This window comes from Gallinula chloropus, assembly GCF_964237585.1.
Source record: "Gallinula chloropus genome assembly, chromosome: 23".
NCBI lineage: Eukaryota > Metazoa > Chordata > Aves > Gruiformes > Rallidae > Gallinula > Gallinula chloropus.
In genome coordinates, this window is record NC_140108.1 from 1,641,168 (window position 1) to 1,657,897 (window position 16,730).

At 52.1% G+C, this 16,730-nt stretch overlaps 1 protein-coding gene across 1 annotated transcript in view; it reads left to right on the plus strand.

Annotated features, from left to right (window-relative positions):
• CASZ1 (castor zinc finger 1) overlaps nucleotides 1-16,730 on the plus strand; it is a gene marked incomplete at its 5' end in the record, with an annotated part of 93,097 nt that overhangs the window by 42,405 nt on the left and 33,962 nt on the right. Inside the window, 3 exons of the mRNA XM_084274800.1 lie at nucleotides 722-1,291; nucleotides 9,082-9,922; nucleotides 12,592-12,660. Coding sequence (XP_084130926.1) covers nucleotides 722-1,291; nucleotides 9,082-9,922; nucleotides 12,592-12,660 — 1,480 coding nt within the window. The remainder of the gene's footprint in view (nucleotides 1-721; nucleotides 1,292-9,081; nucleotides 9,923-12,591; nucleotides 12,661-16,730) is intronic.

Consider the following 16,730-nt stretch of genomic DNA (forward strand, 5'->3'; position numbering starts at 1 on the left):
ACACTAATTAGCTGATTGTGCTGGGAAGTGTGAGAGCAGAATTTCCTGTGTGTGTGAGAGTGAGCGAGCAGGCAAAGGGGCCTGATCAACTGATACCAACCCAAGGCAATTTTCTCCCATACGACAGCCATGCACCAGTCTGCTGCTCTAGTGCACACACTTGCCAGGGCTCCTGTCCTCCAAACTGGTTCTTTCTGGTCCACACTGGTTTCCTTCTCTGAGATTATGTGTAAACCCCATGAAGTGAATACCTTGCTGTCCCTTGGGTTAGGCTTGGGAAGTTTTCCTCCCTGCTCTTGGTGCTTGGGGGCAGTTAGTGGGTGGTGGTGCTTGGCAGCCAAGACATCTAGGATGGAGCTGGTGGTGCTGCAGTCTGAAGGAGAGAGCGAGTCAGGCTTTAACAGGCTTCCCATCCAGCCTGAGCCAGGAGCTGAGGCTGGTCCATACTATATTCACCTGCCTGAGATGTTCAGGACCTCTGAGCTGAATTCAGTCCCAGAATAAGTAGGTGCCTCTCTCTTGAGGCCAGAGGCATCCCGTGGTACTGGTGGGTTCAGAGCGTGCCTCTCACCAGGCTGAGGAAACAGATGGCAGTCCCACCACGTTCAGGCTGGTGTGCCTGAAGGCCTGTTGCGTTGGGACCAGCCATTTGCTGTTTGGGTTCAAGTTGTCTGATCCCACTAACACCCCCTCCTCGCTTCTTTCCCCTCTCTCTTTCCAGCTGAAAGAACTATATGCACTGACGCAACCTCAGGAAAACCCACAATGGCTGCCAAGCGCAAAGGCGGCCTGAAGCTAAATGCAATCTGTGCCAAGCTGAGCCGCCAGGTCGTCTTCGACCACGGGGGAGCCGAACAGGCGCGAGCGGACAAGGGGCCGCAGCGGGAGAGCAGCAACAAGGACCTGCCTCAGCCCGGGACCAAGGAGCTGGGGACAGAGTTCTCGGATGGACTCAGCCGCGTGCAGAAGATTGAGGAGGACAAAAGGAGGGAGGTGATTGAGAAGTGGGTGAATGGGGAATACAACGAGGAGCCCTTGCTGGGGCGAGGAGAAGGCAAGGAATGTAAGGGCGCTGAGAGTGCGGAGGTGCCCCCCGAAGGGGTTTACATGGTGCAGCCCAAGGGCTGCAGTGACGAGGAAGACAACGGGGATGAAGCAGACGCTCTGAGGGGCTCACAAGATGGCAACTTCTTGGATGACAGGGATTCAGATGGGCCAGCCTTGAAGGACGATGCCTACCGGTCCTCCAGTGGCGAGACGGGCTCCAAGCTGGGGGGAGGAACCACCTCAGGTAAGCTCTCTGCTCCGTCCACCTCCCTGCGCAGGGCAGGTTCAGTTGTGTTTTCTGTGGGACAGGCAAAGCTGTTGCTGGTGTGTCTGTGCCAGCTGTTGTCTGCATCTGGCAGCCAAGGAGCAGGGCGAAAGCACCCATTCTCTTGCAGAGCCAGACATTTGGCCCGTGCTGAGAGTGCCTCTGCTTTGGCCCCGCTTCTCAGGAGAGGTGTTTGTTAGGATGGACGTGGCTGGACGACTCCTTCTAGCACACAGATCCCATGGAAGAGTCCATCTCCAGTACAGACAGACTCTTTCCCACCATTCAGGTGGCCATAGAGGTGGCGTGCACTGGTTTCCTGGTCACACATTTCCCTGAGGAGCCAGGAGTGCCCTAGTGTGGGATCCCAGGAGGATTCCGTGGCATGTTCACACACAGACCAGCCGTCCAGCCCCATGTTGCACCTTCCACCACGGGAATGAGCCCTGAGATGGGCCCTGCTCACCGGAGCCCGGGGCTGAGGGGACACAGCCGGGAACTCGCTGCGCCCCCTCAGCCCGGCCCATGCTCCAGCCCGCACCGCCGAGCTGCCGGGCCGCCCCCTCCCCGGCTTCTCACGGGCCGGGCCGGCGCGGCCGCCGCAGCTTGAGGGGTCCCGGGGTCCCGCGGGCGGCTCCGGGAAGGGGACGCACCTGCCGGGCCGGGGGCAGGTGGGAGGCGGTGGCTTTTCCCGGAGAGCCCTGCGGGGGGAGGCCGAGCTGTGCCAGGGCCAGGCCGCGCCCCGGCCCGCTGCCGTCCCCTGGGTTACCGCAGGGGCTGCCAGGGCCGCTTCCCCCAGCGCTGGGCTCGGGTTGCCGACCGGCGTGCGGCTTCAGGGTGTTTTCCCCCGGCTCTGTGGGCATTCCATAGACTCACAGAATCCCAGGGGTCGTAAGGGACCTGGAGAGCTCCTGGGGTCCAACCCCCTGCCAAAGCAGCTCCCCAGCTCATATTGCACAGGGCGGCGTCCAGACGGGGCTGGAATCTCTCCAGAGATGGAGACTCCACACCCCCTGGGCAGCCTGTCCCAGGGCTCTGCCACCCTCTGTCACTTTCTTATTTCCAGGTAGCTCCTACCTCATTTTTGTGGGTCATTCAGAAGCTGGATTCAGCAAGAGATGTTGGGCAAAGTCCCAGCTGAATTTCTTTCTCTCATATCCAGGTTCCCTCCAGACTGATTTTTGGGGGTCATACGAGTGCTAAACCTTAGTAAAAGCTTGGGGTAAATTGAATTCTCTCCATTAGGGCAGAGCAGCTCCCTCCCCCAATTTGTCACTCAGCTGGGTTAGATCTGTAATTGAAAGAGCTCCCCCAGTCTGCTCCACCTGCACGCACCCCTCCCCTGATCTCAGCACTTTGTGAATCCATCAAACTTTCCTCCTTTTGTGTGCCTGCATGTTTTCCTCCTCCTGTTAATAATGCAGCCGAAACTCATCTCCCGTCTGTCCGTTCCCCTTCTGGAGAAGCACATTCTCTAGTCTTCACGAGTTCAGTGGCAGCGCACATAATTATGCATATAAGATATAAACAGAGCTGTTTAATTATCCTTCGCCACATCAGTGACAGAGTAATTAACAAACATTGCAAGATCAATGAGGAAAAGTGTGACCTTCAGTTTCCTTTGATAGGAAAGCCCTTGTCGTTCCCAGACACAAGGTGATTGTGCCTGGACTCCGTTTTTAGTTTGTTTTAATTTCCTACCCCTCCTCCCCCCACATCCCCTTTGCAGCTTTTATTTGCTAGAAAAATTAAAAAGAGGGGGAACTTAAAGGTAAAAAAATCTGTTCCCAAACTGGGGGAAATGGAAAGGAAGCGAGGTTTCTCACTGGGGTGGGAGTCCTCAGTGAAATGCCTTTGTAGGGCTTCATTGTGGAAGGATTATGCAAAAATGCATACACGTTTGAGGGGGCTGGAGGCTCGTTTCTGTTTAAGGCAGGTAATGGCACACACGGGGTCCGGTTTACATACAGAGCCACAGGGGATTTGACTTGCAAACAGACGTGCTGCCAGGTCCTGAGCGTCTCTGTTGCACAAGCCCTGCTGTAAGGGTGGTTTGTAATGCTTCCCTGGAAAGTACAAACTGAAACATCCCTTGCTTTGGGAAGGACAAAGTTCTTTCCCTCTTCCTGTGTGATGTAAACCATTCTTATACATCCTATAACTACTGATGGGGTCCTGCAGGAACGTGGGAGAGGGGCTGGTCACCAGGGAGTGCAGGGACAGGACATGGGGTGATGGCTTCAAGCTGAATGAGGGCAGGGTTGGGTTAGATGTTAGGAAGGAATTCTGCACTCTGAGGGTGGGGAGGCCCTGCTACAGGCTGCCCAGAGAGACTGTGGAAACCCCTGGATCCCTGGCAGGGCTCAAGGCCAGGCTGGATGGGGCTTTGGGTACCCTGGGCTGCAGGGGTTTGGGACCAGATGATCTTTGAGGTCGCTTCCCACCCAAAGTACTCTGTGAATATTCCAGACAGTGGGCTGTAAGCTGTTCATCACTGAGTCCTCTCAGACCTGATGGTACTGGGTGCACCTTAAGTTTATTCCAGTGACATCTGGAACTGCCTATACCAAAAAAAAAAGAGGTGTTTGTTCCCGTGAGTTGGGGGGCAGCAGGAAGCAGTCAGGTCAAAGGAGAGGAATACAGCTCCTCGGGGGAATCATGACAGGAACCCAATTGTGAAGGTTCTGAGCACCCATTGCTCCCTCTGAGCACACAGAGGATACAGAGCTGGCAGTGCTCAGCAGCATTTAAAACTGAGTACATACTTCTTTCATCAGCTAGAAACTTGTATAAAAAGCTGGAACCACACAGAAGGACAGACCCTAAATCTGGCTGGGCTTTCTTATCAGTGTGGAAAGTGATCCCAATTATATGAGGCTGCAAGTGGCTCCTGGTTCTTGGGAGTCCCAGTGTGTACACACACAGCCTGCTTTAATGGGACTTGAGCTGTGTTTTCCACTAGCTCCTAATGCCAAAGCCCTGCCACCTTTGTCTCCTTCCAGCATCAGGCAGTGAGGCTGCTTGTGCATCAGGTAGGAGTTGGCAGAGGCTTGGTCCCTGCTATTCAGTTTTCTTGGAAGGCTTGGGAACAGGGGGCTAATGAGTCGGGGCTCAGTCTTGCCTTGTGTGCCTCCCTCTCTGGTACAGCTCAGCAGCAGGCTCAGGAGTCACAGAGCTGGCGCCTGGCAGGAGATGGGTGTCAGAAGCTGGTTGGGACATGCAGATATGTTCCTTCATTCATCTGTGCACCCTCCCCAGCACACAGGCTGACCGATGCCTCTCTACACACATTTATATATAGCATTTAGATTTCCCAGTACAGCCTCTGACAGACGTCCCTGGCCACAATCTCTCACTGACGCACACACACCCAGGGAGATTTTCCTACACAGTCCCATGTTCTTTACTTGCCTGTCACTGACATGGTGGGCTAAAGTAGTCACCAGGAGCTGAGTAGGCTTTCAAAGCTCTCCTTCCTTTCCTCAGCCAGTTGGCTAAAGCTCTTAGAAAGGGGGTATTGGACCTTTTTAACAGATGAGGTTTTCTCTTCCTAATTTCCTGGGGAGACTCCACTTGGGAGAACGTCCATGATGAGCACCAGTTTCTGATTCGTTATCCTGTAGCCCCCAAGTCTATGTGTTTTCTCTCCTGAGCAGAATAAAGGACAGAGCCCTGGCTGGGATGTCCCATCCCCCAGTATCCAGACCTTGCACTCCATTTGGGCTGTTTTGCTTTTCCTTCCATATATAGTGTGCTGCTGCAGGCTATTTTTAGCCCCTTTTTTGCTAGCTTCGGATCCTTTGTGATACGATAGCTGCTCTGAGACACACAGATCTCTGCTCTTTGGCAATGCCCACAAATGGAGAGCAGTGGCAAGGGGAGAGGGAGCCCTTTTATTATCACATGGGAAAAGAAAAAAAAGAAAAGAGAAAAGAGAAAAATGTGGTGCAGGGGAAGGAGACCCGGGGACAATGCTTCCTGTGCCTCCCAGGGCTGTGTACCTTCCACAGGGATTTGGTTCCCAACTGCTGTCCTGCTTCACTTTGGTCTGTGTGTGGGTACAGGGAGGGTTTTCTCTTGATTAGGTAGCAGTAATTAGCTCTTCACTGTTGTTTTGAGCATGTATTTAAAGGAGTTGGGCTGGGTCTCATAGGTTCTTTGCAGAGAGAGAGTTCTCTTCATGAGCTGCTTCCACTTGAAGAGCTTCTGGCCTTGTGGTTAGGGGCTTGTGAGAGGAGGGGAAGGGGGTCTGGGCTTGAGGGGATGTGGTGGTGGGCTCATGCTGGGATGAGTGAAGGCACACTTGCTAGGTGGTGAGCAGGAGAAACAGGGCAGGGCTTCCTCTCAGGTGTGGATGGGGAAAGACTGAGCAGCACTGGCAGAGCTGTGGGCTGGGGAGGGTACTGCAGTCACCTGGAACCAAATCTGAGCAAAAGAAAAGCAGAATGCAAGGTGCTTGGGGGGGATAAGGGGATTAAACCCAACATAGTGAAACCTGAACTCAAGTTCAGACTTTGCAAAGCTCAGAAGAAGGTCTGAAAACTTTCCCTTTCCTGTGGTCTCAGGTCCTGCATCTCATTGTTTGCATCAGTTGAGGTCTAGCCACAGGGATAACAAAGATGCTTTTCAAGACCAGGTACGCAGATGAGAGGTTTAAAAAGGAGTTGGTTTCCTGCAATACTTAATCTTCCCCAGTGTTAAAAGAAGATACTAGGTTTCCTTGAATCTCCTCTCTGGATTTGTAATGTCTGTAAGGCCTGAACCAAGATGAGATTTGATGTGTGGGACTGAAAAAGAGGGTCTCCACTTTCTTCATGTGCTGCAGGTTAGGACAAAGAGGGAAGCTGTTAAAGGTAGTAAAAAAAATCACACTTCAGTAGTTTAATTTCCTACCAGATCTTTTCTGTGGTATTCTTTATCCCCTTGCAGTTTGGCACAGGCTGGGTAGAGTTTTCCTGTGCAGTGCTTGGAAGTCAGGGCATTGTGAAGGGGGCTGGGGCATTGTTTTGTGGGTCCTGATAGTGAGGAAGAGCAGAACAGGGAAAGCAGGTTTAACAGGAGGGAAGTGTTAGACCCAGTAGGGATTTCATGGATTTAATCACTTCTGGTGGGTCATGGGGTTATGCTGAAGTAGAGGTGGAGAAATGAGAAAAATAGGTAAAAAGGAGAGCTCCTGGAAAGCAAGATGCAATTATTTAATATGTCTGTGTGTGAAAGATAAAGCTGATGGCTGTGGTAAGGTGTTGGAGGAGCCACAGGACAGGGCCAAGGGGGGATGATCCTACAGGTGAGGATGATGATCCTAGAGATGAGGATGGAGTAATACAGCCTTTCCTTGTGGTTTCCTTCTGACAGGTCTTGTTATGGGACACTGTGGGGCAGGATTCTGTGTTCAGCAGCCTTTAAGGTTAATACTGACCCATGAGGACAAAAAGCCACAACCCAAGCCAGGCACTGCAGGGGCATTGCCACCCATCCTGCAGCTCACAGGGTGTTTGTTCTGAAGCCAGGCATCCCAGAATCCCATGCAGGATACTGGACCAAGTCTCCCAGAACTGGGAAGTCATTTTGGGCTAAATCAGATCCCAGCACATAGTGGATGTGTCTGTCCCTCTCCATGCAGGCTTCAGGTGTATTCTCTACGTTGTCCTTCTCACGTACCACATATACCTGTAGCAGCACTGCATGGACATGGCTACACCAGGAAGTGTTGAGACAGGAGTATGACCCCCACAGTCCTCACAGCACGTTTTAGCACCCATGGCAGGCAGGATCTTCCTCTGTATAGGTCTGTAGAAAGTGCTTTGTGGAAGCAGATGGCCATGGAACCTGGACTGCGCTCCCTGACCAAGTTCTGTGCACGCAGAAACGCTCTTGTGTGGGTGCATGTCATGTGCTTGGCACCTTGTCTGTCAGATTCCCCAACTCCCAGGGATCTGCTGACTCGTTCTGTGGCTGTGTCTTGGTGCCTTCCTCTTCCACTGTGTTTCAAGGCAGTGTTGATTTGGTTTGAGCTGGACCTGGTGCCCAGAACCTGCGTTGTGCTGCCAGGGAAGCTGCCCGTGCTGGCTCCCTGGGAAGGGGAGTGCTTGTCTGGGAGAGCTGGAGTGAGTGATTGGAAAAGATGACGAGGGAGGTTTGAAGGACTCCTGCACACAGTAAATCTTTACTCTGCAGGAGAAAGCAAGAGGGAGAGGAGGAGCGCTGTGTCAGACTGAAGCCTAAATGAGTCCAAGCTGGCACGTCAGAGCAATCTTTATTTCCTCCTTTACACTGATATTGGGTGACCTCCAGATGTGTGTTCTTCCCCTCCTGGTGGCCTGTGAAACTGCCTGAGGGAGCAGGGGCGGGAGGAAGGGAGGGAGAGACCCAAGGAAGGACAGCTTTTGCTCTTTTTTCCTCCCTGTGATCAGGCCCTGATAGACTAAGCCCATCCTGCCCCTTCCCTAACCTGTGCTCCAGAGAGTAGGTGTCATCCCCATCTCTGGAGCCCACATCCAGACAACAGCTCCTCCTGTCCTCACTCCAAATCATGATGAAGGGAAGGCTCTTCTTTACCCAGTTTGCACCTGCATGGGCTTTTCCCTTTCCTGGTCTTACTGGAGGCTGTTCCTGGCTGCTCAGGAGGCTGCCTGTGGGTTTCCACAGCCTCCGCTCAGCTGTGGCCCCTTGTCACAGAGAGAGCAGCTCTGCAGCCTGGGACTGGGAGGGAAGGGAGCAAGTTGGGTGAAAAGAAATCTCAGAACATGGGTAGAGAATGGAAGGACTGTGACAGCCATGGGGAACTACCCTCTCTTTGCCTTGTCTTCTCCTTGCCTTCCCCCCACTCCTCACTGCCAGGCTTCTCATGCACAGAGCCCTACCTCAGTTCATCTCCACCTCTTCTGCTTTCCTTCTCTACTCTGAGCTTCTCCATTCTGCTCTCCTCCTGCTCCACCCCACACCTTGGCTCACCCATCTCCCTTCCCTCTTCACACCAGGCTGTCCTGCCTCCTCCAGCCCCACTGCTCACCAGCACACACGTGTTTTCTCCCCCCAATATACACTCAGACACACACGTCTGTCCTCTGCACACCTCCTTCCCCGTACGAACACGCAAGGACAGACCTGTACAGACCTCAGCACAGCAGCGTTGGTCTCACTTCCAGTAAAATGACTTTTTCTTCATATTAGGCCAAGGCAAGAGTGCAGAGACATTTATGAAACTTTGTTTAATGTACTGAAAAGCCATCGGCTAGAACATTTAGGAAATTGATTTTCCTGGCATTGATGAACTCTTTTTATTTTACCCCAGTATTAATTACTTTTTTTTTAAAACAAATTAATTTAAGAGTCGTAAAACCTAACAAGTGAGCCAAACGTCAGTAGATCATGTTCCCCTCTCCCCTTGCTCCCCCTCCCTGCTACTAGTGCTGGTATGGGAGGAGAAGGCGAATCAAGGCCTTGAGTGACTCTCTGGCTTTGGTTCATAGAATCATAGAATCCCAGCCTGGGCTGGGTTGGAAGGGACCCCAAGGATCACAGAGCTCCAACCCCCCTGCCACAGGCAGGGACACCAACCTCCAGGCCTGGAGCTACCCAAGGTTGCCCAGGGCCCCATCCAACCTGGCCTTGAACACCCCCAGGGATGGGGCACCCACCCCCTCTCTGGGCAGCCTGTTCCAGCATCTCCCCACTCTCTATACAAAGAACCTCCCCCTAATATCTAATTTAACCCTTCCTTCCTTTAGTTTTAACCCATCCCCCTTGTCCTGCCTGGTTCTCTGTAGGGGAAGCGTCATCGCTGCGAGATTACGCCGCCACCACCATGAACGAGTTCCTGGGCATGTTCGGCTACGACGATCAGAACATGCGGGATGAGCTGGCCCGCAAGATCAGCTTTGACAAGCTGAACGCTGCTACCTCAGAGGCCACTGCAACTGCTGCCTCTCTCCCTGGCGAGGATGCCATGAGCAAACGAGCCCGCTTCTCCAAGTACGAGGAGTACATCCGCAAACTGAAAGCTGGAGAGCAGCTCTCTTGGCCCATGCACTTGGCCAAATCTGAGGAGTTGAGCTCCAAGCTGGGCAAAGAAACTTCCTCAGTGCTGGCACAGCCCATTCGTGTGCCAGGTCCAGATGCCTCCATGCTGACGGAGACCAAAGCCACCATCCTGCCGCTGCCCTCTCCCAGCAGTTCCCAGATGCAGGGCCTGATGTCACGGGCCTCCAAATACGACTTCTTCATTCAAAAGCTGAAGACGGGTGAGAGCATCAGGCCACAAAACGGCAACACTTACAAGAAGGCCTCCAAGTATGACCTAGAAAATGTCAAGTACTTGCACCTTTTCAAGCCTGGAGAAGGAAGCCCAGATATGGGAGGAGCCATCGCCTTCAAGACAGGCAAGGTAGGCCGGCCATCCAAGTATGATGTGAGGAACATTCAGAAGCTTACTCCAGTAAAAGCTCCAGCACCCAGCCTGGCCCCTGCTCCCCTCGCCAGTACCCCCAGCAGCACTCCCGTGGCTGGGCCAGAGCAGTCCGTCTCATTGCCGTTCAACACTCCTGAGTACCTGAAATCAACTTTCTCCAAGACAGACTCCATCACAACTGGAACAGTCTCTACAGTAAAGTAAGTGTCCTCCCACTTCTCTTACCTTGGTATTAGTGGGGGGATCATACCTAAAGTCTGTGTGGGGCTCAGTGGACAACTAGAGTTGGTGTGATGTCTCTTTTTGCTCTCTGTAGGAGTGTCTGCTCCTCTGTTGCACCTTCCATCTCTATTAATCTTATTAGCACTAAATATGTGGCCTGCCATCAGCAGTCCCAGCCACTGATCTCCAGCCCACTAGCTCCTGGGTTCGTATGTTAAAATGAAAGATGAGGAACGTGGTGCTGTCAGCAGCCTAAGGTCAGGGGTTTGACTACTTTACTTTCTTCTTCTTCTGGTTCTCCAGGCATCCAGCTGTGTCTATAGGAGAATCTGATTCTCCCTTCCAGTTAATTCAATGGCACAACTCTGCCAGTGTTGCTGGTAGTGAGATGGGGCTTTCTGCTTGTCCCAGAACTCAGAAGACATTTTGGTGCCTGATCCCTGCCAGTTTTCCTAGGCACACACATACTGCTGTGGGGCCAGGCCTGTGTCTTCTCAATGTGCTTGTTCCTTACACAAATAGAGGTGATTCAATTACCCCTCGGACTGGGCAAACTCATTAGCCCAATTACCACTAATAACCTCCTACACGTTGCTGGCAATCTCTGCAGTGATGCCATTGACTGAATGGAGATATCTGAAGGCCTTGCCAAACCTTGGGTCACGTTTCAGCCTGGCTCCCAGAGGTGGTGGCTGCAGAAAAGCTACAGAAGTATGTGAGGCTGCAAACAGTGAGGAGGGGAAGGACGACTTTGCTTTCTTGTCATGGTTTGGTTTCACTTGTTTCTCTGGACCTGGGGCTGTTGTGAGCTGTCGTGACCATGGGGTCATCTGTTCTAAGTCTGGGAACTCTGGCCAGCACTTCAGTGGCAGATGCCATCACACCCCCCCTACTACTTTGCCTCTGGTAAGGAGGAAGACTGGTTTGTGTTTAATATTTGGACCTAATATTTGGATTTCAGCCTTGGGCTGAATCCTCACTCAAAGACTCTTTGCAGTCTTGGGCAAGTCAGCATTCTCCCTTCCCATGCTTCCCCACGGGGAGGGCAGAGCTAACGATACCTGTCTTCTGTGTGAAGCAGTTGTTTCCCAAGTGCCTGCAGACAGATCTGGGAGCTCTGTGGTTAATGTCTATGGGAAAGGGCAGAGGATTATTAACATTTGCATCTGGCCCTCGCTCAGGATGAGCCCTGCGTGTGCTCCAGATGGCAGCCAGGGATTCCTAGTACTAAAAAACACTGTGTTGTAAATATTCCTGTAGGCACAGTGCCTTGTTGTGATGGGTGACTTGGCCAGGGACTCTGTGCCTGAAGAGTCTGCAGAACACTGAGCTGCTTGGAGTTCACCAGCCGTCCTAGAGCCGTGCTTGGGGGGCTGTGAGCCTCTTCTTATCTGCTTTGGTCTTACACTGGGATCCCAGTTTGATTTCCTCTCTCTTGCTCATTTCCTGCCGCTTGTAAATGTGGGTTTGCAGCACCATGGTGATCCCTGCTGTAGCCACAGGACTTCCTCAACTGGGGCATCACCGTGGGGCTGCAACAGGAATGGAGGTGACCAGGCTGCTTACTAGATCCAGGCTTTCATGATCAGAGAGAGCAGCCCAGGAGTTGTGCTGGTGGAGGAAGTGCTGGCTGTGGCATCTGGGACCTGCCTTTCCCTCCAGGGTCCCCACTGGGACCAAATAACCTGGCAGAAGAGTTACCCCTTCCTCTCCCACGTGTAGCAATGGGTTTAAATTCTCTGCCATCTAATGCTATTAACCTGCCCTGCACTAAGCTACCTACTTAAAGTGAACTCAGTGTGAACGTGTCCTTGCTTAAACCAGGCTCCAGAGCTGTCACAGGGGTGGAGGTTGGCTGGGGGCAGAGCAGAGAAGGAAGACCAGGTACAGCCTGCCCGGGCTTGTGTTGGTGTGTCCCTGTCTCCTAGGCTGGACTCTGGCCCTGTGTCTCTTCTCTTCTTGCTGAACTCACTGAGGATGTAATTTTTCTTTGCTAACTAATAATGTTAAGTGACCCCTCCTTGTGGGAGGGGTGCAGTTGGGTTGGTTTTCTCACTGTCACTCTCAACCTTTGCTGTCTCACCTCCCTGTTGGAGTTGGGGTGTCGTGTGAAGAAAAGAGGCCGTTGAAGCCCCATGTAGGGGCTGTAGCCACGTTACCAGCACCAGGTAGGAGAGCACTGTGCTGTCCATCCAAAATGTGCAGCAGCTCATAGTGTGGGTGAAGTCCAGAGACTCTTCTCCCACAGGTGACCCTACAGCAGAGGTGCCTCAAAGGCCCTTCCGTGCCTAAGGGCCATGTCACAAGGTGCTCCAGGGTGGTGTTTGTTCTCCTGTGGCCATCACTGGGTTGTGTGTGGGTATTTTTTCCTGTGGAAAGACAGGGTTTCATGGTAAGTCTTCTCCTATAAACTGAACTGAGTCCTGCAAAGAGGGAACAAGCAGAAGGGGTGGTAGGCAGGCTGTGTGGTTCCCTGGGAAAAGCAGGAACAGGATTTGAGGAGCAAGGACACCCATGGGTGTCTTTGCTGGGTACCCTTCCATGTCCCTCTCTCCTGAAGTGTCAGTGGTGTGTGAGAGGGAAGAGGAGCTCGGGCCATGGCCTGTCCTGCCTGCTAACCAGCTCTGCCCTGTGTGTTTCTCCCCAGGAATGGATTACCCACTGACAAACCAGCTGTCAGCGAAGACGTAAATATTTACCAGAAGTATATTGCCAGGTAGGCAAAGCTGGGGACTTCCTTGGGGAGAGGGCTGGAAGTAAGAGGGTGGAGCGGTGGGGGGAGAGAGAAGTGAGGGCTTGTCCATCTGGATCAAGGGTTTGAACCAGTCATTGCTGCTTCCATCTCCCTCTGGCCTCTGTGCTTGCTCTGTTCCCCTGCTTGGGAGAGCAGTAGCTGGGAGAGGTGTGCAGGCATGCCAGGAGCATGCTCAGCTCCCCAGAGCTGTTGGACTTTGTGACAAATAGTGGAAAAATGTTCCACTGCAGAAGCCTGGGATTTAAATGGGAGTGTTGTCTCTTGCCTGTCTTTCTCTCTGTTGCTGTGCTGTCTCCAGCCTTTTTCCCTTCCCATGTCCCATGCCTGGAGCAGGCAAGCAGAGACCTTCTCACCTCAGAGGGTGGAGGAATTCACAAGCGACTGGAGTTTGGGCAGGTCTTGGTGTCAATGCAGGATGTTTATCCTAGAATATTCTGCAGCTCATTTATGTGAGAAACCCTCACTGAAGAAGGTGCCAACTAGGGCACCTTATCTCAGCTCTGGGCAAGCTTAGGTCAGGAGTGAGTGATGCTGAGAGGGTACCAAGGCTGCTGTGGTAAGACAGAGTGAGTAACGCCCTGAGAGCCAGCAGAGGTTATTGCATAATGCCTGCCTGGTTTATAGATGCAAAGGGTCTGTCAGCCTTTGCCTCTGGCCTGTTGAATCCTCAGGAAGGATCCTGAGGAAGCTCCCTGTGAATCCTCCTTGTGTAGGGAAAGACACCAGCCAGGGAAGCAAGCAAGCACTTCTCTCCAGAGATACAGCTGAAGGGTTTGTTCCCATCAGTGCTTGGGCACTCCTTAACAGGAGGGGAGAGGAATGTGTGCTGGGCTTTCCCATCTTGCCAGAGGCCACAGAGTCCCTCTCTGCACAGCAGTCACCTGCTGGGAAGGTGCAAGGGAAGATCTTGGCACAGGAGCAGGGTGGGAACAGTGCTCTCCCTAGCAGGAGAGGGGAATGAGAGGTGACTTCCCTTCTGCCCCTTTTGCCCAAGTCCCTGTTGTGGGACAGAGGACCCCATGGGAAGAGAGGACAGTTGCCCCACCACATGCAGCTCCTCAAGCAGCAATGACCCCAGCACACGTGGCCTCTGGTGCTCCCAGGGGCACTGAACACAGACAGGGGTTTGAGCCCATCTTCCAACGGGGCAGGAGGAGCAGCACCCTTTCATTGCTGAGATTGCAGGGACACTACCCCTCCTGCCCCCAGTTCCCCTCTCAAGCAGAGACCAGTACAAACACTTCACCCACATCCCCTCTGCGTAGCACTCTGCGAGCCCCTTCCCCTGGGTCAGGCAGGTAACTGAGGGAGGCTCATGAGATAGCTGAGGGGACACCACATCCTGCCTGAGCTCCACAAGCCGCCCGTTGGCAGCACAGCCACTTCCCTTCAATTTACACACGATGTTAAAAACAGTTTAAAGCCTTAAAATCGGGGGGTGGGGTGGGGGAGAGAGACATGACACTCTTATGTCTGTGCTGCATAATTAGCTTAATGAGTTTGCCAAAGCCACTGCCAAAAGCTGCCCAGGGATAATCCATTCTCTCACACAACAAAATAAAACCTCTTACTTAGCTAGTTTGGGTTGGGTTGTTTCTCCCCCCCCCTTTGTATATTTATAATTAAAAAAAAAAAAAAGACCACAGAAAAAATTATTATTATTATTATTAGTGCCTCAGCAGATGGTGCTTCTGGCAGCACTTGCTTAAATATTTATTTCTGTGTGGGTTTCCTCCCCCCTTGTAATTGGGGTGGGTTGTTGTGTTGGGGTTTTTTTTTTCTTCCTTCTTTCACATCATCGTTACAGGGTAATGAGTCTGTAAACACTCTCTAAGCATGCTAACTTCTTTATTTATTATTTTTATTATTATTTATTTATCTTGCTTTTTTTCTTTCTAACTCTTGCCAGATCAAGACTAGTTCTTTCTGGCTCAAAATAAATAAATAAATAAAATAAAGTGAAGTGCATAAAGTAAGGGAAGGGGGAGGGGGTTGTTCTTGTGGAAACAGGTCTGGGTGCCTGTATGGACAGTTCAGGAGGCTGGATTTGCATGTCAGCCTGATTAAACAGTCTGTGAGTTCACTTGTTTCAGGTCCATGTGCATGGAAATTGTGGGTACGCCGATGTAAATGAAGAGGGGTGTTGATGCACCTTGGAGTATGTGCATGTAAATGGGCACGTGTGTCTGCGTGTAAGGGAGTGTGTGCTGTGTGAGCTTTCCTGTTAGGAGAAAGCTAAACAGATGCTGTGCTTTAAAAATTAATAGCTTTGAACTGTTTCAAGTGTCAGAAGAAACACAGGATGAATATAACCCTTTAGGAGCCTAACCTTCCAGGCTGTGAGAGCAGTGTTTCCCCTTTGTGCTGTGCTTGCTGCTTCCCTCCTTCCCCCAGCACCAGGTTTGGTACCACACTTCCCTCTCCCTTCCTGCACTGTAGACACCACACACACACCTTTCCGGGAGGGAGGGCAGGAGCCTCAAGTGGTAAAGTGCTTGTTTAGCTGTTGCTTTTGAAGCTGAGCCCCTGGGTTACTCCTGTTAGGAGGCTTCGAGTAGCTCCTCGCATCCATCAGATCACTTCGGTGTCTGACCCTTCCTTTGCTGCAGTTGGCAGTATCACATCCTCACTTCCCATAATAGTTAGGACCACTTGGCTTCAAAGGGGTGTACACTTGGTGCAAGTCTTTATCTTCCTCTCCTCTGCCTGGCCTGTGCTCCCCAGTTCTCCAGCTCTTTGCCCTCTCTCTCCCCATCTCATCAGGGAACAGGGAGGAAGCTTTCCACAGAGCAGTTTCTTCCCTCTAAAGCACCAGTCCTGCTGCTGATACCAAGCCCTGCACTAGCAGGACCGGTTGGTTGGATCTGGTGCCCAGCTCCAGCTCTGTGTGCCTGGTGAAGGCTGGGGTGACTCAGGCTGTGCCCTGCACTAGCCTCACAGTTGCCCAGGCACTGAGCAGGAATTGCTTCCTCTGCTTTCGGTTCCCCGCCTTTGTTTGTGCAGCCAGCCTTGCTGTTTGCCTTGTGGTTTGTTTCTTCTCCGCTGCTGAGGTTTGTTCCAGTTTCTCAATCACCTGTTCTGACGTGATCCTGATTTCCTGCAGTATTTCTTCTCCTTCCCCAGGGAAAGGCATGTCTGCTCCTGGCATCTGTCCCTGTCTCCCTTTGTGAATGCTGAGGCAAAGAAGTCATTTAATTTTTTAGCAATGTCTATCTTTTCTGTCAATTAAGTCCCCCCTCCATCTCCTAGAGGCCCTGCTGTCTCCACAGTTGACCTCCTCTTCCTGGCTGTGCTTCACAAATGCCTTATTTACTACTGCTTTTCATCCCAACTTCTTCAATCCTATAGCTTAGTGCTAGCTCAGCGTATGGTCATCCATAATCTTCCCGGCTCCTGCCCCACTCCTTGACTGCCCCAGGACACTCACTCCTCTCATTTTTCCTTTTCACCAATTGCTCCCCCCCTGTTTCTTCCCCGTGCCCTTTATCATACACACTCCTGCTGTGTTTAGCACTAAGTGACGCGAGGAACCTTTGAGGAACCTTTGAGCAGATGGTGCTTTATCTTCGAATGTTTCCCCTCTGAGTCCCCTTCTCTCCACTGCTTTTCCCTTTCAAGCTCTTCAAGCTCTTCCAGGGTCCTCTAGAATATACATCAGAGAGTTCATTGCACTGATGAGCCTGTTACCTGATCGTCCCCCTTTGCCCATTACCCATGTGTCTGTCTGTGGATACACTCTGTGTGCTGGCTGTTTGTACCTAGATACCATACAACCTTTCTGGGGGGTTTCCACCATGCAGATGTCAGGGGTTTCCAGATCTGCTGTGTGGGATGCTCAGTGGTGGCCTGCAGAAACAGATTAGGTGCATTAGGAGAGTCCAGAGGAGGCTATGAAGATGATGAAGGGCCTGGAGCCATCTCCCCTGTGAGGAAAGGCTGAGGGAGCTGGGGCTGTTCAGCCTGGAGAGAAGAAGACTAAGGGGGGACCTGATTAATGTTTATCAATATCTGAAGGATGGGATGCAGGGGGA